The following is a 22,659-nucleotide window of genomic DNA, read 5'->3' as shown; positions in this document are numbered from 1 at the left end:
ACGGAGATATGATCAATTATTTGCATAAAATAAGGTTGAACTTGTGTCATGCCCATAGGGTAAACCCCTTGGAGGAATGAGTTGAAAATTGCTAAATGAAGTAACCATCGTGGAAGTGCCTTTTTGTTATTTGAGATAAAGACCATGGAGATATGAAACAAAACCCAACTTGTGTCACAATTATGCAATCAAGTTTTGTGCATAAAAAACTATTAATTTTCACATCTACCAGGTAAACCGCTTAGAAAAGCAAGCTGATAACCAGTATGTAATCATCATAGAAAATCGATGGAGTAGTATAGAATAATTGGGTAAAAGCCACCAAGTTATAATGCGAGATCCAACTATGAGTCCTAGTGGAGGAGGTAGTATAAATTCACCGGAGTTGTCGTTACTAAAATTTTTCGCCATTCACCTACCATCACAGCCATTTCTTGGCCGCCAACTTCGATTTCACATCATGGCTATTTGGAGCTGCGCCCTTTTTTTTACAGCTAGACTGTTTTGAATTTATTTGATCTACCAGAGTTGATCAGTAAAACAACTTTTTAGACAAGTATTTGACACAATGTCAGGACAAGGTTGAAAGTTGAATGAATATGCCCAAACATTTTAAGTCCTCTTATCTGCCTTTCTGCCATTTCAGTTGTTTGTTTCAAGTGTTGGAGTCACCAATGTAGCAATAAAAAGTAGTAAAACAAGCAGGGGTGTAGCTAGCCAGAAGGTGGTGGGGGGAGGGGCAGGCATCCCACACAAAACACTCAACATTGTTCATAATTGCACAAAAGGCTAATGACCCAATGATGGGATAGCCAACATATGGTGTTGTATTATTACAGCTTATGTAACTAGCTACATAACTATTTCATTACTGATTGCTACCAGTTATCACTTATCAATGAAAGTATTTTCATCGAGCATCATTGCACGTGCCAAAACTGTACTCCAACAAGTTTGCCCACAATCCATTATCCGATAGAACTATATTATGAATATTTTAGTACAAATACAATGTGTTACAGTTACTTATGTCAGCCACAGTCTGTGTTGCACTCCTAGCACACTGGCATAGCATGACGAGTGCACTCACTTCAACCAGCGAAATTCAAACACCATATATTGACACAAAATCCCAACCGTACACCTCTCCTATTAGCAGAATTTGTAAGCTTGTGACAGATTGTCTGACTGACTGACTGACTGACAAAGTAAAAAAAAACAAAAAAACTGGAATGCCACTGCACTGTACAAATATCCAGTGTGATTAACTTGGGAAAATAAAGTCAGTCCATTTAACACTTTATCACCTCGTAGGCAGTAGGTTTGTATCATCATCGCATATCATTTGAGTTGCGACTTTTGTGAAGTCACTTTGAGTGGGTCACTTGTCTTCTTAGGTTTGAAAAATGCACTATCACATGAGTAGTGTAAGCTAAATATAGAATTGTGTGTCTAATATTTTCATTTGGTGAAGGCATACCAAGTGTCTATACAGGGAAACCCCTAGGGATTCTAGCATACCCTATTTTTAGCTCATCATTTTATTCATTGCTTGTAACACGCAAGAAATCATCAATTCACAAACGAGTTGAATGTTGTGTGCACTCACGTTGTAGCGCACAAACAGTAATTTGGGATGCATGTCAGTTACTGGTAAGCTTGTGACAGAAGTTTTTGAAAAACACTTGGTGATGGGGGGGCATTTCCTTGCCCCCCTTGGCTATGCCACTGGAAACAAGAGATGAGAGAAAATCTTTACTTGTAGCAACACGGTAATATCCCTAAACTGGCATGTTTTTCACCATCTTTTCAATGCCAAAATAGGGATTTTTCTGCATTGCAACAATGCCAAGCATAGTAGACATAGCTTTACCATCATCTCTTGTTTCACTACTTTTTATCACTGGAACCCTCTTTGTTTTTAATATTTTTTATTACACTAGTTTGTTAACATTGTTAGAGCGTAACTATAAAATACATTGTTGCTGTGACTGCTGTATTAAAGTATCTTGATCTTGCTACTCATGCAGCCACGCAGTAGATTAAGCTGAAGGACATGCTACAATACCTTATTTTCTATGGAGCTAGATCATTGAGGGGCATGGCCTCAGCAGTGATTATTAGAGGTAACATGGCATGTTCTGATTGTTTATGGGAGCTTAGCTGCTATCCGATACTACAAGGGATACTATTAGTTTGAAATACCCTTATGGAGCAAGGGTCTAGTCTGTATCAATACTAACACTTGTGCAAACTGCAAGAATATATATACAGTACCAATCAGATGTAGCATTTTCAGTTGATAAGGTTTCTCCGCATTGACTGTTGTTTCTCACCATTCTTGGAAACAGCTTCTAGTATAAACCATATTTAACTGAAGATAAAAGAAAAAGCACAGAAGATAGACATTCGCCAGAACCACAAAAGGTACATCCCACCAGTGGGTTTGTTGTTGTGGTGTAAAATGGTGACCGTGTGCTGCTTTGTTTGATCTCTAGCCTTGCAAATGTGGTCAAGCAGTGAGGCAGTCAGACAATTAGACCAAATTATGGTTTTTGATAATTTTTATATCTGAATCTCTGTAAATGGTTTCTGTCACTGTATTTGTTGGTGAACAGAGTAAGGCTATTCCATAAAAGTGAATGTCGTTGCATATGATCTTTCTATGATAGCTTTTATACAGCAGTGCACATTACAAAGGGGAACTAGTTACATGTAAGGGAATAAAAGCTCTACTATGTAATGAAGCCATAAAGGTTTTGTGGAAAGGAGCTTAAAAATGATTTCTGTCAAAACTCAAAAGGCTTCTGTGAAATGGAATTTCTTTCAGCACAAGTGTAGTAATGGTCTGACAACCAAGGTAACTGTATTATTTCACTAAGTTTCTGTTGTCCAGTCACAAAATGAAAGTTGGCTGTATAGTTTTTCCTAAACTGACAAATGGAAGGTTGAAGCACTTTGTATGCAATTGAACAACCAGAAGAGCACTGTAGTGGCAATATTGTATACATCTTAAAGCAGCTGTTATGTGGTTACAGGGGTGTTGGCAATGGTACATTTGTGGTCACTTCCTTGCAAAGTGTATTATTATTATATATTATAATGTGCAGAACCTCAAAAAGAGTGTGTGGCACAACATTACAAGTGGGTGAGTTGTGGGGAAGGGGGGTGTGACATATTACAAAACAGTTCGTACATACAGTCATGTTATTATAAGTGTTCTTTTGAAGTGATCTAGAGTTGGAGAGTTAATGGTTTGCTGGCTAAGGCTGTTCCACAATCTGATGGCTGACGGGAAAAAAGGAATATAAGTGAGTGTTAATTCTTGAGTAAGGGAGCTGATAGCAGAGTCGATGATGGCGAGTGTGGGAGGTGCAAGGGATAAGAGATTGGTTGCAAGGCATATTTATCAAATTATTAGATATCTTATACATCATTGTACTATATACCTGTATTCTAACAACAAAGTTTCAGTAATTGTTGATAAAATGAACAGTCTTACATGAAGTCTGGACATGTAAAGTAATTTGTCCAGTGTGTGGACATTATAAGCTCTGATCTACAGTGTCCATTTTTGTGGAGTAGTACACTACAGACCACATAACATGATCTCACCTTAACATGATGTAGAGTATCAGACATTACATTCTGTGGACTTTGTTTGGCATTGTTGATCCGATTACACAAGTGATCAATGGAAGGTCTGACTGGTAGGATGTTTAGACACTGCAGTATCACTGGTAGTAGAGGATTGGTAGTGATCTCATCTAGTTGATGTTTGTGACGTTGAACTTCAGATAGTTCAGTGTCCTCACTAGGAGATGGAGGACATTGGGTAGCTGCTTGTAAGAAGAGGACTCCTAATGAATAAATATCAGAAGGTCTGGAACAGATTGCATGATTCTTGATCAGTTCAGGTGACATAAACACTTTATCTTGTGGAATTGTTTTCTCATTCAGTTCAGTAATTTGTGGGCAGATATAATCACCAATCTTTGCTTGTCCATCTTGACTGATGAGCACATTACCAGCGTGAAGGTTGTTGTGTATCACTCCATTGGCATGTAAGTATTGTACTCCTTTAGCCATGTCAAGACACAGGTCAAGTTGTACATGAATGGGCAACTTCCCTTTCATCTTAGCAGTAAAACTGTTGAGGTTATCAGGCAGTAGTTGAGATAAAAGTATTGGAGAACCATCAGGAGTTGGTTGTGTAATAGTGTAGTACTGTTCAATGTTAGGATGTTCATGTGAACCAAATATGGCATAAATGTTTTCAATATCTGCCACAAACTGTTTGATCTGGTCAACACTGATATCAGGATGTCCAGGGAGGAGGTTCTTGTGGATGATTTTACCAGCATATGTCTTGTCACCATAACTGATTCTCCATACCTCCCCATATCTACCACTTCCTAGTAACTTCTGGTGGACCAGCTGGTCCTGTAATTTACATGTTAATATATTAAACAGTATCATATTAGTAGGAACACACCTGAGGTATTGTTTCTCTTCTCCTCTTATCTTTCCATTCTCTAATCTGCTTCACTAACAACTTGTTGTCCTCCTTGAGTTTTGTTAGTTCCTTCTCCTTCATCATCAGTTGTGTATTCTTCTCAGAGAGTTCATCTTTGAGTTGACTCATACCAACTCTATTCTCTTCCTATATTACAAATTGACACAGTAGCTGAAGCTTTCTGATATTAGCATGTTACCTCTTTCCTTGTGATCTCCTCCTCCAGTTTTCTGGGCCCTTCTTGCAGTTTTATGGTCTCTTCTTGTAATTTAAAAACATTTGCTTGTGTCTGAGTCAGCTCATCCTCCAATCGATCATTTTTCAGTTTACTATCAGATAATTCAGTTTGTAGCAACTGTACAAATGATGACCATTCCTATGGTGTGAGTAGTGGAACATGATACATCACATTACTGACTCATACAGTACTACTGTACTGTATATTAGGGATCATTGAGATTTGGGTCTTTCTGGCCAAAAAATCACCCCAAAAAACCAACTTCACAATATCATCCTGGCACCTTGGCAGTATTGGTTAAGTATAACCAAGCCCAAAACCGCCTTCATTACAACAAAATTCCTCCAAAAGATTGTTACCAAATTGTTTTTGAAATGTTATTCAATCAAATTTTCTACTGACTAACTAACTACCTGCCTGCCTGATTCCTTCAGACATGCATAACTTGATAATGGCTAAGGATATGGGCTTCATTGTTTTCACTGTTCAACGTCACTTCGTCCCGAGATGTGCCTATTGGCATACCGCAGTACGTGCAATGCACACATCATGGACTTACCTCTGTCCTCCTTTGTGTACCATTTCTTTTTGCTGACTACCCAAGGTGTTGATTTGTGGTAGTGAGATGCATGGCTTCCGTCGTATAATGCTGTGTCACAGGCTGAAAATAGGCGAAAGCAGAGCGTAATGCCACTTCATTTTCAAGTCAGTAATTGATAGTTGGGACACATGAATCAACCATATTTTTCATGGTGACAGGATTGACTGCAGAGATGCTTCTCCTACTGTTCTTTGTTTGTAGCACTGTGTAACAGGCTGAACATAGCTGAAAGTGACGTGTAATAACCACTTCACTTCAATCCAGTATTTGATAGCTAGGGTACGCATTCAGACAAAAACAACTCTGGTGCCATTCTTTTCTTTGATGTGGTATGCATGGGTTCACCAGTCATAATAATGTTACAAAAATGTAAGCAAGCAAGTATAAGAAAAAATTAGGAATATTATGTTCAATTAGGGATCATAAAAAAGTAGGGAAGCAAGGGAGGTAGCCTACACCTGCAGATGTACTAGTGAACATTTAATTCCTATTTCAGTTATGGGTAGCTATATGGACTGAATTAGGGATTAAATGTTCACTAGTATATCTGCAGGTGTAGGTGACCTCCCTTGCTTCCCTGCTTTTTCTATGATCCCTAATCGAACTTAAAATTCCTAATTTTTCCCTATACTTGTACTATTGTAGGTGGTGGGTACCCACATAATGTGGAGGTTATCATAGACAGTAGAAAGAGGTTAAGGAGCTAGTTCCCCCTCAGCATGTAATTTCATAAAGATGGAGTGAGACTGAAACCATTGATACACTCTAATGGAATGTCCTAATAGGGCAGTTAAAGTGTTATATGTAATAACTGTAACACAGGCATGAGGGCTTTGCCTGATATGTATGCCCTAATGCCTCAGGGCCACAGGCCTGGGGGCAAAGAGCATACATATCAGGCAAAACCTGAATGGCCCGTGTTACAGCTAATATGTAACACTTATTAGGCTGATAGCCTATACAGGGCAATCAATCACCCAAGCCAACATGAGTGCAGCCACTGGATATATTATATATGCATACTTAAAATTTTCGATTATGGGTCAGCAGCTAGTACATTCTGGATATGTTCGGTTATGATAAATGGGCATATCCTAAAGATATCACGGAGAATTTCCACTACGCAAGTTTAATGTTTTAATCAGTACTATTGAATTGTTTATGGAAAAAATACGCAGTTCACTAAAGGTCTAGACAGGTAAGCTTGCTTGTAGAGACTAGTGGTTACTCCATGCAGAGTGGTGGTTTCATGATGGGAGCATGTCCGTATTCGAAAACGCATGGAAACGATCGATGAATAAGCTGTTAGCTCTAGTTTTCACCTTAGCCCAACGTTTTTCAACACATAGGATGGCGAGGATAACAAAACACTCTCCGTCTGAGTGGTTTTCATAGGGAAATTCAAGTAGTACATCCTCATCACGTGAGTGTTGATCGATCCCCACAATTGATTTCAGCATCAACGTCTATATAATCACTGCCCAGTTGTAGCCCGGGCAGCTCCTTTGATCTGAGGTGTGAAAGTGTTACATATAAAATATGTTCCTAAAAGTAGTCTTATACTTTAAAAGATTTATTTATTTATTTATTAAGGCTTTACAACACAAGTGCTGAAGGTCTGTAGTACACCTGGTCCTACAGTCTGTTTAAAGTTGTTACATAAAGTGTGTTTGAAAAGGTGGAGAAAGGAGAAAAATCCATGACTGAACCTGGACAGCCTCAAACCTGCAGCCATCCGATTAACACACAGACAGTTACAGGAGTCTGCCAGGCGACCGGGATGTTTTCTCCTTAGTGGGACTAGAATCATTTTCCTCTCAATTTGAGACTTGTGTACCATCCTCCCACACTACAAATATGTAAGGACTACATGTACTAAATGCTGCAGTGATGTATAGTAACAGTATTTGTGTTTTTTTAATTCTTATGGCTATAGATTAGTTGATATTTTAGTTGAAATGCTGTAAATGATAGCTACCTTTGTGATAACAAATCTTCATTATATAAATGCTTCCCATATACAATACAACTATAGTATTTCAAGGTCCCACACTGCTTTTTTTTCTTTTGTATGTGGGTTGTGCCTTACCCACACACAAAAGAAATTAGTAGTTTCACCATACAAGACTTATGCTACTGATATCTGCCATGTATCATACAGTACGATAGTACTGTATAGCACAAAGGAGTAGACGTGGCCCACGGAATAGCATCACCCAAAAAACCAGCCTCAATTTTCCCTGACGACAATGAGGCAGTATTGGTTAGGTGAAACGCCCAAACAAGTTTTCAGATCAACCCGAAAACGCTTTCAACAAGTTGCTATAGAATTTAAAAATATTCATTTAGCAAAATTTTCTACTGACTGACTGAGTAACTGACTGATGCCTTCAGACTAGCGTAACTTGATAACGGCTAAGGCTACAGGCTTGATTTTTTCACTGTTCAATGTTGCTTCAGCCTGACAGGTGCCTTTTGGCATACCGCAGTACGTACAGTGCATTCTTCATGGACTTGCCAGTTGTGTCCCATTTATCTTTGCTAGCTGCAAAAGTGTCGATTTGGCGGTAGCACGTGATGGCTTCCCTTTGTAACAGAAATTGTCCGTATTATTCATAGTGGCTATTTTGATAGCAGAGGTGCTTTTCAAATAGTTCTTGATTCGAAGTGCTGCGTAACGTGTTGAACATAGCTGACAATGAAGCGTAATGGATACTTCACTTTTCAGACAATAATTGGGTTGCGTGGTGCCATTTCAGATGTGGTATGCATGGGTTCACCAGTCATAATAATTATTAACAAAAAAAAACAAAAAAACAAACAAACAAACAAGTACACAGAAAAATTTGGAATTTTCAACCAGAGTAGGGACCATAGCACATCAATAAAAAGTACTGAAACAAGCTGGAGTAGTGCACGATATTAAATCATATTAAATCATAGTAAAACTGTTATGTCCCTACTTTGCTCAAGATACCATAATGCACAGTAGGGATATAACACTTCTTATTGTTTTACTGTGATTAAATATCGTGCACTACTCCAACTTGTTTCAGTACTTTGTATCGATTGCTATGATCTCTACTCTAGTTGAAAATTCCAAATTTTTCTGTGTACTTGTATATAGTTATGAAACTTTGTTCATATACTACTGACCTCTACATTTGACAAATTCGAAATCATTGTCTTCAGTTGGACGTTTAAAATATTTCTTGACTGAAGTGGTACTGTCTCACTAGACTCCTTCACTTTTCCTTGATCCTTCACCAGTGACTGTGGTCTCTTTGAAGTCTAAAGAGTACATGCATAAAGCTAAATGATAGCTGAATTAACTAGTTATGCAGGGTATAGTGGAACATGGTTCAACAGATTAAACATCATGTTATGTACATGCTCAGCTCAATTTTGAGCACAGCAATTGTGGGGAGTACATAAACAAGACACATAACAAGGAAAAAGTGAAATATTGTCACTGCATGCACGACTAAGGCACACAATGTATTGTTGTGTGATTGTATTGTTGAAGGTAAATGATGTATGTATTATTTTGCATATTATATTTTGTTCTGTGCTCAGGAGCAGTTAAATGTGTAAGTCACATGGTCTGTTGATTTGTAATCCATTGATCCATGATTTGATAAATATGTACGAATGTATAGCAATATTACCTTTTCACTCCAATACTTCATTATCACTTCAACCTTTTCAAGACTAGTGTTCACATTTTCCATTGTTAGTTGTAGTTTAGTCAGTTCAGTTTGTGTTTCTTCATCAAGTACTTGTAACTGTGAACTTTGTAGCTCTTCTTGTTTGTCATCTTCCTCTTGTTGTGATGTGCCCAATGATGATTCTGGTGGGTGATTTACTGGTTGAATGTTCTGTAACTCTTTGCATTTCTGTAGCAGGTTAGAATATCTCTGTTTCTCTTTGACTATCTTCTTCTTCAGTGACTTCTCCAATTCTTTACTCTCTCTCAACTGAACTATCAACTGGTCCTGTTGTGACTGAACCTATATTGACATTGGTGTCACATGATCCTCATTATACTGTGTCAACTTACAGTTTTTAAAGAAGCTACTGTATCAAAGGACACCAGTGACCATTTTGTTGCGCTGCTTAAAGCATCAGACAATTCCTACAAAACTCATTGAAATACACTTAGTACATGTTGTGTGTAAAAAATACTTTTGTAACTGGTTCAGTCAATTGTGCTTGTGGTAAAATGGTTTTGATTTTTTCATCCATTTGTGCAACTATTTCATTTAGTTGTTTGATTGTGGTATTGTGTTCCTTTTTGGTTTGTACCAGTTCAACTTGCATTTTGTTGATCCTTTTAGGAATCTCCTATGTAAGCACAATAATTGGTATGTTTGATACTGACATACATGAAATTTCCATTACCTCCAATTGGTATACTTGCATCTTAAGACTGTCACTTGTGTTGCTGGTTACCTGTAATGAATAATGATACATTAGTAGGTGTGGTCAATGAACTCACCTCAGTAAAGAATGAGAATGGTCCCACAGTAAGAACACTACTACTAGTGGCCAATATTGTTCCAGGGTAGATCGCAATCTGTTGTATGCCATTTTGGTGAAGATATCTCTGGTATTTCTGGGCATTTGAAATAATGAGAGAAGCCACATGTTTAGGAATAGTCCAGTAGATAATTGTGTGGCTAGTCTTTGCTACTGCCAGTAGCTGTAAACAGTGAGGAGTAACCTCACATTTCTCTTGTATCAGTGATCGTGTATTGATTATATTTTGAAGAGTAGAATGGTGTAGTTGCAAGTTAAGCTGAACAGCCAGTACAGTGTGTGTACTGGTATCATATGGCACCATGTGATGGGATGGTGATGGTATGGGATACTTTGTGACTAGCTGGGATGTATCAATCCTACTGTCAAACTGGGACAGAAGTGCTACAGCTTCAGGAACATTGCAAGCTTCAACTACTGCTGTGAGTATGGAGTGATCCATCCAATTTGTAAATGGAGCAAGCTTATGTAAAACTGATTGAGTGTTTTTAATTTCTTTGAGTGCAATCACAAAGCTGGCTTGGAATAGCTTAATATTAGCTTCTTCACTAGCTCTCAATATGCCACAATGATTAGCAACTATCTTTGGACTTATCAACGGCAGTACTTCTGCTAACTGGGCCATCAAATCAAAGAAACATGTATGAATGGAAGAAGGCTCAAGCATATCACCAACAGTGTGAAGGTCTTCTCCATCCATTTGTTGCATAGCAGCAGTGCCAAGCTGCTGAGCATGCTCACCAGCATCATCGACGATAGCAGAGTCGATTAACGGAGTAGCCTCAAATGCTGAAAAGTGAAACAGTGATAAATTGTCTGTAAAGGACAGTCAATTCTGAAATACTAACATGCATACAAGTGGTAGAGGGGGTAAGTATGATGATATGTGAATTTTATTATTTCAAATGAAAGTTTATTAAGAATGAAGAAAATTTATATTATATAAACCACATGATTGAACAAGTTAATGTTGTACACAATGACAAGAAAGACACAGTTTTTCTACCATTCCCTTCTACCATTGCTTACATGTATTGAGACTTATAACGTTTCTGGAGTGTGGTTTGTAGTAGAAGGTGACCGTAAGTAAATCGATCAGTTTGTAAACACTTGTAAGTATGTATGAGTGTGTAACTACAGAATAGTTTGCTCACCATTTGTAAGGGTTCCTTCTATATGCTGACTTTGACTTGCTTTCAGCATTTGATGAAATGACACCAGTGTCTTTGTATCCATCAGTCGAACTTGTTGTAAGATCAGACAACTCTTGTGGTAACTACTTTGAGCTGTCATAACAACATCTTCACTGAGTAGATGCTTGGATATCATCAGCTGCATAACCACCTCAGCATCCATGTTGACTGACAAGTAGTCATAGTAGTGGTGAATGAACTCCTCGACTGTTGCTACATAAAGATTATTTATGATGCACAGCTACATATTTCATGTAACACTTACCAGTGCTTTCTGGAGGAGGTGGAGTTGACATATCAACAGGTGTTGTTAGTGGATCATGAATTACTGGGTAGTGTGCTATTTGAAGCCACAACAAGTGGATTTCATTAAACAAGTGACATCTGGTAGATGCTGACTGATATGCACTATCCACACAATGGGTAGGTATGTACCAGTGGACCTCTATACAACCACTGTCTAAATGCTTAACTGTGCATACTCCTTCCTTTATAGCCAAGATAACTTTCTCCAGCAAAGCTTGAAACTCTAACAATTCAGCCACAGTTATGTCTTTAGCATCTTTGTTTATTTTGGTGACAAGTTTGCTGTAGTACTCTTCTTTGACCTGTTTGCTAGGAGCATTTGGTAGCAAATCAATTAGTTTTCTTGAAAATACTGATTGTTTGTAGTTTGCAACTAGTTCAATACTTTCAAGAAGCCCTGAAGCAGCAGCCATTATGTTAAGAAGACGTATATCAATCCAACTCCAGTAAGCAGATTCTGCCAGGGAATCAAACAAAGTATTTAGATTCTGGCATGACTTTACTTTCTCAATAAGATCTGGTGGAAGTTGAGCTCCACTAGGACTCTTCTTTTGCTCAATACACACTCTCCTGATGTTAAAGAAATCTGCTTTGGTCAACTGTAACTTCATCATGGATGTGAGAAAGGCAAAGGCTTCACCTACAGTACTGAAGTGAGCAAATGTCAAAGTTGCACTAGAAGTAGAGCTGCTGGCTGGTACACTGGATACACTGGATAGTGTTGACTGATGTTCACTGATAGGTACACTAGATGGATGATGACCTCGTGGTTCAGTGGATGGCATTCCTGCATATGAAAATTGATATGAATACTTTATCCAAATTTGTTTCTAAGCTCACTATGAATGGCTCTGCTTGTGTTTTAAATTTGTAAAATTTTGAAAACCAACTACATAGTACCAAGACTACCGTTGGGTTGATACACTATCATACTATTAATTTTAAATGCTGGCACACGTTATTTCTATCTAATTTTGCTGCATCTTAAGCCCATAATTTTATCAATTATCATCTTGTTATCCACATATAGTAAAATGATGTCATCACTGAGATACGTGCCTTCAAAGTTTGTCTTAGTCTTTGTAGTTTCTTTCTTTTCTCTTTGCAAGCTTAGGACAATTGCTATAATTTGTACATGATTTGGTTAATGTACTTCATATTTGGAGGGCAGTAAGAGTATAATGATCACATTTACACAAAAATTGGAATTTTCAACTAGAGTAGGGACCATAGTATATCGATAAAAAGTACTGAAACAAGCTGGAGTAGTGCACGATATTAAAACAATAAGAAGTGCTATGTATATCCCTACTGTGCATTTCCATTATTGTATTTTTGAGCACAGCATGGATATAACACTTCTTATTGTTTTACTATGATTTAATGTTGTGCACCACTCCAACTTGTTTCAGTTTTTTATCGATGTGCTATGGTCCCTACTGTAGTTAAAAATTCCAATTTTTTTGTGCACTTGTTTGTTAACTTTTTTTTGTAAAATAAAATTTATTATGACTAGTGAACCCATGCATACCGCATCAAAAGAAAGAAATGGTACCGTACGCCCCCTCTATCAATTATCTTCTGAAAAGTGAAGTATCCATTATGCTTTGTTGTCAGCTATTGTCAACCTGTTACACAGCATTACGAAACAAGAACTGTTTGAAAAGCATCTCTGCAATCAAAGTAGCCACTATGAAATATACAGATGATTTCCATTACAAAGTGAAGCCATCACATGCTATTGAAAATCAACACTTTTCACTGTCAGCAAAGATGAATGGGACACAAAGGAAGACATTGGTAAGTCCGTGAAAAATGCACTATATTTGCTGTGATATGCCAAAAGGCACCTCTCCAGTTGAAACAACATCGAACAGTGACAACATCAAGTCCATAGCCTTAGCTGTTATCGAGTTACGCTTGTCTGAAGGCATCAGTTACTCAGTCAGTCAGTCAGTAGAAAATTCTGTTTAATAATTTTTTTAAATTATGGCAACTTGTTGAAAGCAGGCTTGTTTGGGCTTAGTTTTACCTAACCAATCCTGTTTCATGGTCATCAGGGAAAAACAAGGCTGGATTTTTGGTGATGTTTTTTCATGGGCCACATCCACACCTTTGTGGTCCCTACTATGATAGATCAGAAAAGTATGTGTAATCTGAAAAAAAAACACAAATGTGATTTATTGTCAAGCCTACATGGCAAACCTGAAGAAATGACTTCAAAAATCAATCTGCACATGCATTAAAAATCTTAGTGAAAATTTTTTGTGGTTTGAAGAAATTGGGATAATGGTCATGGAGTTATAACAAAACTGCCAACCATGTGTAATAGGTGCAATCTAGTTTCACGAATAAAAAACGATTTGTTGTCATGCGTACTAGATAAACTGATGAAGGGAATGAGCTGAAAATTGGAACTTTAGTATACTGGTCACTGTAGAAGAGCCTATCAGTAGTCTAGAGAAGTTATAATGCAAAATCCAACTATGTGTAACCAATTTGTCATCGAGACACTAATAGTGCATTCATCCTAATAGAGCATTAATCTATACATTCAAAGTCATTCTGTAAAGTGTTCAGTTACAAACAGATTACTTCAGCCACATTACAAGTCACCCAGTAGAAAGTTCATCTCCTGGTAGAACAATCATTCCATTCTGTACTATGTATGCAAAAAGTCACCATGTAGACCATTCAGATATATTGTCACCCAGCTGAGCTCTCTACAGGGTGATTGTAGCTGAATTCTCTATAAGTAGTTGAACTTTCTACAGTGCGACTTGTTTGTGGCCAAATTCTTTATAGGGTGACTTGTTACATAGCTGAATGGTCTACAGGGCAACTTGTAATGTAGCTGGACTCTCTACATATTAAAATGTAATAATTTGCAAAATTACAATTGACAAAATAATTCAAATAGACACAAATTAGTCACATACAAATAAAAGAATCCTTACATAGTAAAGAAAAAAAAGACTGATTAAAAAGAATAAGAAGCCCATGAGATTGCAATTACAAAGAAATACAGAAATTATTAAAACGATTGGCATTAGCATCATTATAGCCAGTTTTTGGCCACAACCTCAACTTTCTTTACCCTGACTTTAGTTTGGGTGCCACACCCTTTGTTTACAGCTTTGCTGTTTTGTACAGATTAATATATGTATATCTGCAAAGCCCGTAAACTCCAAAGCCTGTAGACTAGTTTTGGAGTTTGTTTTAGTTATTTGGTCTAACTGATTTGCTTAATATTATTGTGACTGATCTATCCAACATGCACTGGTTATTAGTGCTGTACACCAGTGTGCAATTAACTGGTTATTAACTGGTGTTGTCTAGGTTAAACCTTTGAACTGGTGAAGAAACCTTTAAACCAGTGAAGAACCCTTTAAACCGGGACATTGGAAACAGTGGAAACTGAAACCTGAAACTGAAAAACTAAAATTGGTCAAAACTTCATATTAACAGGTACCTCTTAACAAAGACCACCTCTGTAATAACACCACCCGTATAATAAGACTGCCTCTAATAAGACCACGTAGTTATGTCAAGTAGGTCCAACAAAAAGGCTATAAGGTGTACTCATAATGTAATAAAGTATCAATCAATCAGACAGTACTTAAAACTACAGCTGCAGGGTTGTACATAAGGATACACTATCTTACCGCGCCAAGACCTAAAGTCCATGGTCATGTCACAATGAAAAAGGGGGTAATTGCATGCATAATTTACTCTGCTGATACTGGATTTGATAATGGATGATTTCTCATGAATTATGCATGATTTAAGAGTTGCATATATAGTTAAATTAATGATCTTGGACTTTGTGTCTTGGTAATAGTTAGACACTTGTGATAGGCGTCTTCGAGGATTTAAAAACCTAAGGTGATTTCAATAATTACCTGTGCCTCAGTAATTACTGATGTCATCTCAGGTTACGAGTGCCTAACAATTATCAAGACACAAAGTCAAGATCATTAATGTTGATTTTGTAACTATGCAACTCCTAAATCATGTACAATTCATGAGAAATCCAGTATCAGCAGAGTAAATTATGCATGCAATTGCTCCATATTCATTTGTGACATGACCATGGACTTTAGGTCTTGGCATGGTAAGATAGTATATCCTTTTGTACAACCCTGCAGCTGTCATTTTAACTTTTAAGTATTGTCTGATTGATTGATACTTTATTACATTATGAGTACACCTTAGCTGGACCTACTTGACATAACTACTATAATGAGGTGGTCTTATTTTTAGAGGCGGTCTTATTATACAGATGGTCTTATTATAGAGGTGGCCTTTGTTAAGAGGTACCTGTTAATATGAAGTTTTGAACAATTTTAGTTTTTCAGTTTCAGTTTTCAATTTCCACTGTTTCCAATGTCCCCTTTAAACCAGTTATTGCCCACCCGCTTGGTAAACCATAAATTACCCCTGCTGACAAGTGTTAACATCATAACTTAACCTCAAAGCATGGGATTGTAATAGCTATTATTGCAAGACAGTATGTTGATGGTCACTTTGGTACCACCCTAAACCTTCCAGCAGGCTTGTTGAGTACATATTATGTCTGGTAGTTGGAAAAGGCGGATACGGTCGGACACGGACGCGGACATTTTCAAAAAGCATTTTTACATTTATATAACAGATATTTTTCATACCTAACGCTGTTTTTACAGCAGCATTCGTTTCCAGACCCAGGAGTCCATCTTGTCATAGCACTTATCCATATATAAGCGCATGTGCGAAGGATACACTAGCACTCTAAAGACCATAATAGTGTTGTATACGTGCTCTAGAAATCTAATTCAGAGTCATAGAGATTAATCTAACATGTCCCAACTTAATCTCATAGGCCAGGCCCTTGAAACCCTCCACACTTGGTATAAGTGCCAATGCCTTATACTAAAAGGCGTAGGACTGTGACCTGCTAAGCTAAGTTGCATGGGGCATACAAGCTAATCTCTACAACTGTATAACTTTGTATTAGACTTTAGAGCATGTGTACAACACCATATGGTCTTTGGCATGCTGTGGAGTGCTGGTCCAGTCCTTTGCACGTGTACTTATAAATGGATAAGCACTATGACAAGATCGAGCCTGGGTCTGGAAGTGAAGACTGCTGTAAAAACAGCGTTAGGTATGAAAAATAACTGTTATATAAATGTAAAAATGCTTTTTGAAAATGTCCGTGTCCGCGTCCGACCATACCTGCCTTTTCCAACTACCCTATTATGTCTGTCAATATACCAATTAACCAGTTATTGCCAATTATTGGTAGGCAAAACCAGGACAAAAATTTTGTAGGTGTACAGCACTACTGGTTATGTGTTAGATTTTTGAAAACTGACATAAATGGCTGTGCTGCTATACCTTGTCTACTCTATATTAGAGGCCTATGCAGGGAGGACATCTGTAGTATGTTTATGTTTAGCTGAATTCTTCAAAAAGCAATTGATAAGGCACATGTGGACGAAATTACACAAGTTCTTGAAATGCACACACACATACACACATACATGTTAGATTACAGTCATGCATTACATCGTGTTATAGTCTGTTCACATTCCCTTTCACAGTTGGAGCTTGTTTTGTGCTGTAACAAACTGAGTTATAGTGACTGATTGACATGGAAGAAATTGTGGTCTGTAGATAAGTTGGATGGGTTTAATTAACCATTTCGAAAGGGGCACGTTTGTATGTGTTAATCATCATTCAATGTTAAATATACAAATACTTAATCAGACAAAAGCTATACACACAATTACTTCCTTTGTTCCACAATTCCTGCAGTAAAGAAAAAAAGACAAGTTAAAAGGAAGCACTAAAGCCAGCTTATGGCCAGCTTTGTGGCTTGCAATACAAAAGAAGTGATATCTAAACTACAACAGCCAAGCTGTAAAAAAAGAGCTGAGCTGTAATAACGACAATTCAGGTGAATTTGGTGCCAAGACCAAGTAGCACAATAATTCGCCTGAATTGTCATTATTAAAATTTTTACCATTCTACCATCACAGCCATTTCTTGGCCACCAACTTGGATTTCACATCCTTGGCCTTTTTGGGGGCCACACTATTTTTTTTACAGCTTGGTTGTTTTGGTTTAGATTATAAATATACACTCCAGAAATACACATACGTAGATAGGATAGTTATCAGTAAATTACTTGGATGAATTAATGATTTAACAGCAATTAAAATCTTCCAAAATAGTACATTCTACGTTTGTTTGTAGATGTGAAGTCCTTAGTTAATTTATACAAATCCAGTGAATCCATTATGTCTTGTATTGGTGGATATATAATAGAAACAAATTATTCAATCTGGAACTTGTCATAGTACTTCTGAAGTAAGCTTTTACATGTCTGAGAGAAGAAAAGGAGCGTTCAGCAGTCGAAGTAGTCACTGGAAACATTAGATATAATTTTATAAGTTTATCAAATTCTTGGAGCATACCCTTGTATTTTGAGCTCTTGTTCATTACACTTGCTATAGTTCTTACGTTGGTTACCATTTTTATATCCAAAAAACTTGTTTTGATTGCATCTGGTAGCATTGATAGTTGGGTCTTTAACCTTTCAAGTGCGAAGTCATTCTTCAAATACATTTCTAAATCTGGAGAGATACATTTTTCTGTTTTACCATTAGCAAAGTCAATGTGAATTGATTCAATTTCATTTGCAATGCCACTATTACCATTAGCAAAGTCAATTATGAATTGATTCAATTTCATTTACAAAGCCATTTACAATGCCAAGATCCTTTTAAGTAAACCTTCTTTAAACTTCACCTGCAGTTAGTTCAGTTACTTCAAAATACATGTGGCACTGTCTGTCTTTTGGAGTTTCGTATGTGTGGGAACTTGCACCATCATCAAATCTTCCGGGCTGTTTTCTTTGATTTTAAAGGGTTGGTTCTGCTGTTAGATTTACACTTTCTCGGATCACTTCACTATAAAAGCTATTAAATTTTGCTTCATTTCTCATGGAAATGAAATGTGTTATAAGAAGGTGAGCACCACGAACTGCTTCTTGTACAGTGATGTCCTTTGCTTGAATATTTATTGATACTTGCAAAAATATGAGATAGGCAAGTTTTAGACCAAAAAAGTATCAAATTTGTCCGTCTTTGATGCCATTCCATTAGCTTTTACAGCATGTTTATCGTGACCTTTACTGATCTCATCTAAAGCACTCTGGATAGGCTAAGTGCTGTAATTTTTTAATATGCTGGAAATTGATGAGTGTCTTACAGTCCAATGTGTTGGACACAACATTCGTAGACGTGGTGTCAGTTCACCACTATTAATAGTAACTTCCCTTCTAAAACTTTCAAACCATGTTAACCTTTTAGGGGACATTTTGATCAGCTGTGTTAATTCATAAACGAAGTTCAAAACATCCCTTATCACTGCATATGTCTTTGTTACATTTTTAAAGCAAAGATTCAAAGTATGGGCCAGGCAATGAACATATAACACTTGCTCAACTTCTGCTTTAAATAGAGCTTGCACTCCATGATTGTTGATGCCACTCATATTAGATGTACCATCATAAGCCTGACCTCGGCACTGATTGATCGATAGTGAACACATAGAGATTAAAGTGTCCTTTATTGCTGAAAAGATTGTTTGTGCTTTAGTGTCAGATAACTGAACAAGGCCAATGATACTTTCTTGTGTTTTGTGATCTGTCCACCTAAGGGACAATGACATCTGTTCATTGTGAGAAACATCCATGGCCTCATCTACAATTACAGAGTACCACAATGATCTACTAACATCACCTAAAATGTTGCGCAGAACATATTAATGAGATAATGTCATTAACAATTTCTGGTGATATATACTCCCTCCAATTGATCCAGGAGATCATTTCTGGACAATCTTTGGCCTGAAGTAGTAGTAATTGATAGAGGTTACCACTGAATGATTCTGCATCCTCTCTGACCACGTAAGGGCAGTCCTTGACATTACAGATATTGAATTGCTTGAAGTAGCTTCATAAGCATTTTTCTGTGGTGCTCTTGATCTTTTCTAAGCTGAGCATCTAAGTGGGCATCAATTCTAACTCCTCTTGCCTTGGCTGCAAGCTTTTCAGCAGCCTCCCTATGCATGTTGCTGTATTCGTGCTCATGAAACTTTTCGAGAGCTTTTTCCAGTTATTAAAACCAGGATGAATAAAGGTTGACTTTACATGTATGGAGCTCAACAAGCATTGCTCATTAGTTGCTCAACAGGTTGCACAATACACTTTATATTCTGATGTACACACAGTGATCCAAGGATGTGCTTTGTACCAACTACTTTGAATTGTTCTCGAATAAGACTTCTGCTTGCCATGTTCTTTACTGGAGTACAACTGTTGTCTTTTAGAGATAGCTATATAGCTATCAACTGCCAAAGGATGGTGAGGAATGTTAAAGTTAGTATAACACTGACACTCGCATGAATTACTAGTAGCAGTGGATGATGTCGTGGAAGAACTACTGGTAACAGTGAATGATGTTGCGGTGCTGGAAGCATCATGGAACTGACTTGACAGTTCACCAGCTTCACTCAAACTTTGACTTCAGCTCTCTGGCACAGGGGAGTAGGACTGCTCTGATTCAACTTCCTCCGTCAAGGATTCGTCATTAGGACTAGAGCTAGAGCTAGAACAAGGACTCTTTGAGCTACCTGCACTGGAACCGTTTGAGGAACCACTACTAGAAGCTCCTTCACTAACAATTGGACTCTTTGAAATAGGTCTACTACGACTACCAGTACAAAATAATTCCAACAAAGTTTTCTGGCAGTAAGACTGAGATGTAAGTTAGGTCTCTGCAGCTGCACATGTCACCATGCTCAATTATTTTCTAACGCAAATCACATTTGAGTTTAAGTGCTTCTAATATTATTTCAAATAAATTGGGACTAGGGGACCAACATTTTTTACTCGGTGAGGAAGCATAGATATTATAGCGGCGGGAGGAAGGAACATAGCACATTGGCATCAAAGTGGGCCAATGATATTGATACTTATAGCATTCAGAATGTAACTTGGCTAAGAAATTCACAACATCCTCTATAGGTCCTGTAAGGGGATCTCAACCCATCTACTTACACCAGCTAGCCCATTTAGAGAACAAGGAACCATAATTTGAGTTAGTTTTGTCCCTCCATGATGTAAGCATGAATTCCTCATGATGCGTAGGATACCTGAGATAGGCCAGGCGATCAACTGGGGTACTCCCTGTTACATCAGAAATTGCTGCCCCACTGTCATTGATATCAAGTCTGATTGTTGGGAAATCCTCCAAGGATAGTCCTCCAGGAGTTCCAGTACTAGTGGGAACCATGGCTGGGTTTTCCACAGAGGTGTTATTAGTACTACTCTCACTGCTTCTTTCCTCGCTTTGGTGAGGCAATAGTATATCAGGCACCACAGCGAATTGGAAAATCCTCAACTGGAAGCCCAATTCTACATGAATGTATTTGTCACCTTTGCTTCTGGATCTGGTCTTCAGCTGTAAAAGTGGGGAAGCTGTTTTGTCAGGTGTGATGCAAACAAATCCACTTCTAGTGGACCCATTACCACTTCTATCTGCTGGAACACTGATTGATTCAGCTTCCAGTGCAGCGATCCTTTGCTGTCCTGGACTCCTCATTGGCCTGGAGTTCAGTTGACCTGGAAGGTGTTCTGCTTGGAGGGTGATATTCCTCTCTGTGCACCAAGTCCAGATTTCTATTGCTAATTGGCACAGAGCTCTGGACACTGTGCCCCCTTGTGGTTAACATAGCTCACTGCTGTAATGTTGTCCATTCACAGTAGAGCTGTGATATTCTGCCAGGTCTTCCGGAAGCCTTGATTGCTAAGAAAGCAGCTGACAACTCCAAGTAATTGGTGTTGTAAGTTGCAGACCATATGCCCCCTGTGTGGGACTGACCATTCAGAACTGCTCCCCAGTCCTGGTTGGATGCATCTGAATGTATTGTTATTGAGGGATCCTGTGTGAACTCTGGTGCTCCCATTGGAGCTGTTGTGAAAGCCACCCATCATTCCAGGTCTTCCCTGCTGGCAGGGTTCAGTGAGAGAATTATGTTGTATTTGTCTGAAATTTCCTCCTGATTGTAGTTCAGGGGAAGGGCAGAGTTTATTTGCATCTGGAGAGCTCGGTAGTGCAGTGAGGTTAATGGGATAGCTCTCATAGTTGTAGTTGTCTTCCCCACAAACTGTGCTATTTCCCTCACTGAGACTGATGTTTGTTTGCAGCATTCACCGTGCATCCTGCTGAATTTTGCGTAGCTTCTCGGTGAGGATTGTTATTCTCATTGTTGTGGAGCTAAGTGGAAGCCCAGAAATTCCATCTCCTAGCAGGAGTCTTCTTTTGGTTCACAATCAACCCCAGGCTCTCAAACAGTTGGCATGTCCGTTGGGTAATTTGTTCTAACTGAGCCCTGTCCTGATGCATCATTAGTATGTCATCCAAGTATATGACCAGATGACAATCATTTTGTCTCAGGAAGCCCACTACTGGCTTCAGCAGTTTTGTAAACACTCTGGGTGCTGCTGATAGGCCAAAAATAGACATTGGAACTTGTATGCCTTGCCCTCCCACTAAAAGAAAGGAGGTGTTGGTAGTCTGGGTGGGTAGGAACTTGAAGGTATACATCCTTCAGGTTCATTTTCACCATCCAATCCTGTGACTGTAGGAGGTCTGGGAACAAGTGAAGACCCTCCATCTTGAAGTGTTCAGTCTTCACGAATTGGTTGAGACCCTTCAGGTTTATCACTGGTCTGTGGCCCCATCCTTCTTTTCCACAAGGAAAATCTGGGACAGATAGTTTCATGGAGAGGCTAGTGTTTCCACTATTGTCGATTTGATTTGATTTGATTTTTAAATTAGCCTCAAGTCAGTCGGCAATGCTGTTCTTCCCTGACTGAGGAGGAACACAAAAATAGCTTACATATACACATATAAATTACAACAGCACACACACAATAACTGAACAAAAAATTGCAATTGTCCCTTTGTCCAGAAGTTATAGAACCTCTGAGGTTATCTGGCCCTTGCTCTCTGGTGAGCACCTTATTTCGTGAGGCACTCTGGCCTGAATTGGAGTCTCTATCAGCTCCAATTGATAACCAGTCACAGTTTGCAGTACCCACTGGTCTTGAGCCAGCACCTCCCAATTTGGCAATTTGATAAGTAGTATGCTACTTTCCCAGCCAATTTTGGGCATGTGATTGACAGGTTCATGGTGTTGATTAGAGCCTGTA

General features: G+C 38.2%; 1 protein-coding gene, 1 long non-coding RNA gene and 1 pseudogene across 5 annotated transcripts in view; 1 reads left to right on the top strand and 2 right to left on the bottom strand.

Annotated features, from left to right (window-relative positions):
* LOC136256888 (uncharacterized) overlaps positions 1 to 22,659 on the bottom strand; it is a 75,810-nt gene that overhangs the window by 19,260 nt on the left and 33,891 nt on the right. Inside the window, exons 4-14 of the mRNA XM_066049946.1 lie at positions 11,353 to 12,180; positions 11,049 to 11,300; positions 9,854 to 10,683; positions 9,757 to 9,807; positions 9,541 to 9,699; positions 9,416 to 9,490; positions 9,024 to 9,365; positions 8,512 to 8,646; positions 4,716 to 4,892; positions 4,496 to 4,663; positions 3,616 to 4,443 (exon numbers count right to left, since the gene is read on the bottom strand). Of these exons, the coding sequence (XP_065906018.1) occupies positions 3,616 to 4,443; positions 4,496 to 4,663; positions 4,716 to 4,892; positions 8,512 to 8,646; positions 9,024 to 9,365; positions 9,416 to 9,490; positions 9,541 to 9,699; positions 9,757 to 9,807; positions 9,854 to 10,683; positions 11,049 to 11,300; positions 11,353 to 12,180 (3,845 nt within the window). The remainder of the gene's footprint in view (positions 1 to 3,615; positions 4,444 to 4,495; positions 4,664 to 4,715; positions 4,893 to 8,511; positions 8,647 to 9,023; positions 9,366 to 9,415; positions 9,491 to 9,540; positions 9,700 to 9,756; positions 9,808 to 9,853; positions 10,684 to 11,048; positions 11,301 to 11,352; positions 12,181 to 22,659) is intronic.
* LOC136256902 (uncharacterized) overlaps positions 1 to 22,659 on the top strand; it is an 89,585-nt gene that overhangs the window by 43,367 nt on the left and 23,559 nt on the right. For 3 of the 4 annotated variants that reach the window (XR_010701721.1, XR_010701719.1, XR_010701722.1), the window contains one exon: positions 7,034 to 7,214. The exons of the other annotated variant lie outside the window; for it this stretch is intronic. This is a non-coding gene — a long non-coding RNA (uncharacterized lncRNA). The remainder of the gene's footprint in view (positions 1 to 7,033; positions 7,215 to 22,659) is intronic. 4 annotated transcript variants of the gene reach the window in all.
* On the bottom strand, positions 16,203 to 19,112 carry LOC136256460 (zinc finger MYM-type protein 1-like; annotated as a pseudogene).

The sequence above is a fragment of the Dysidea avara genome, chromosome 5 (assembly GCF_963678975.1).
Source record: "Dysidea avara chromosome 5, odDysAvar1.4, whole genome shotgun sequence".
Classification (NCBI taxonomy): Eukaryota; Metazoa; Porifera; class Demospongiae; order Dictyoceratida; family Dysideidae; genus Dysidea; species Dysidea avara.
Note: the sequence above shows the minus strand (reverse complement) of the source record. Positions and strands in the feature narration are given on the sequence as shown.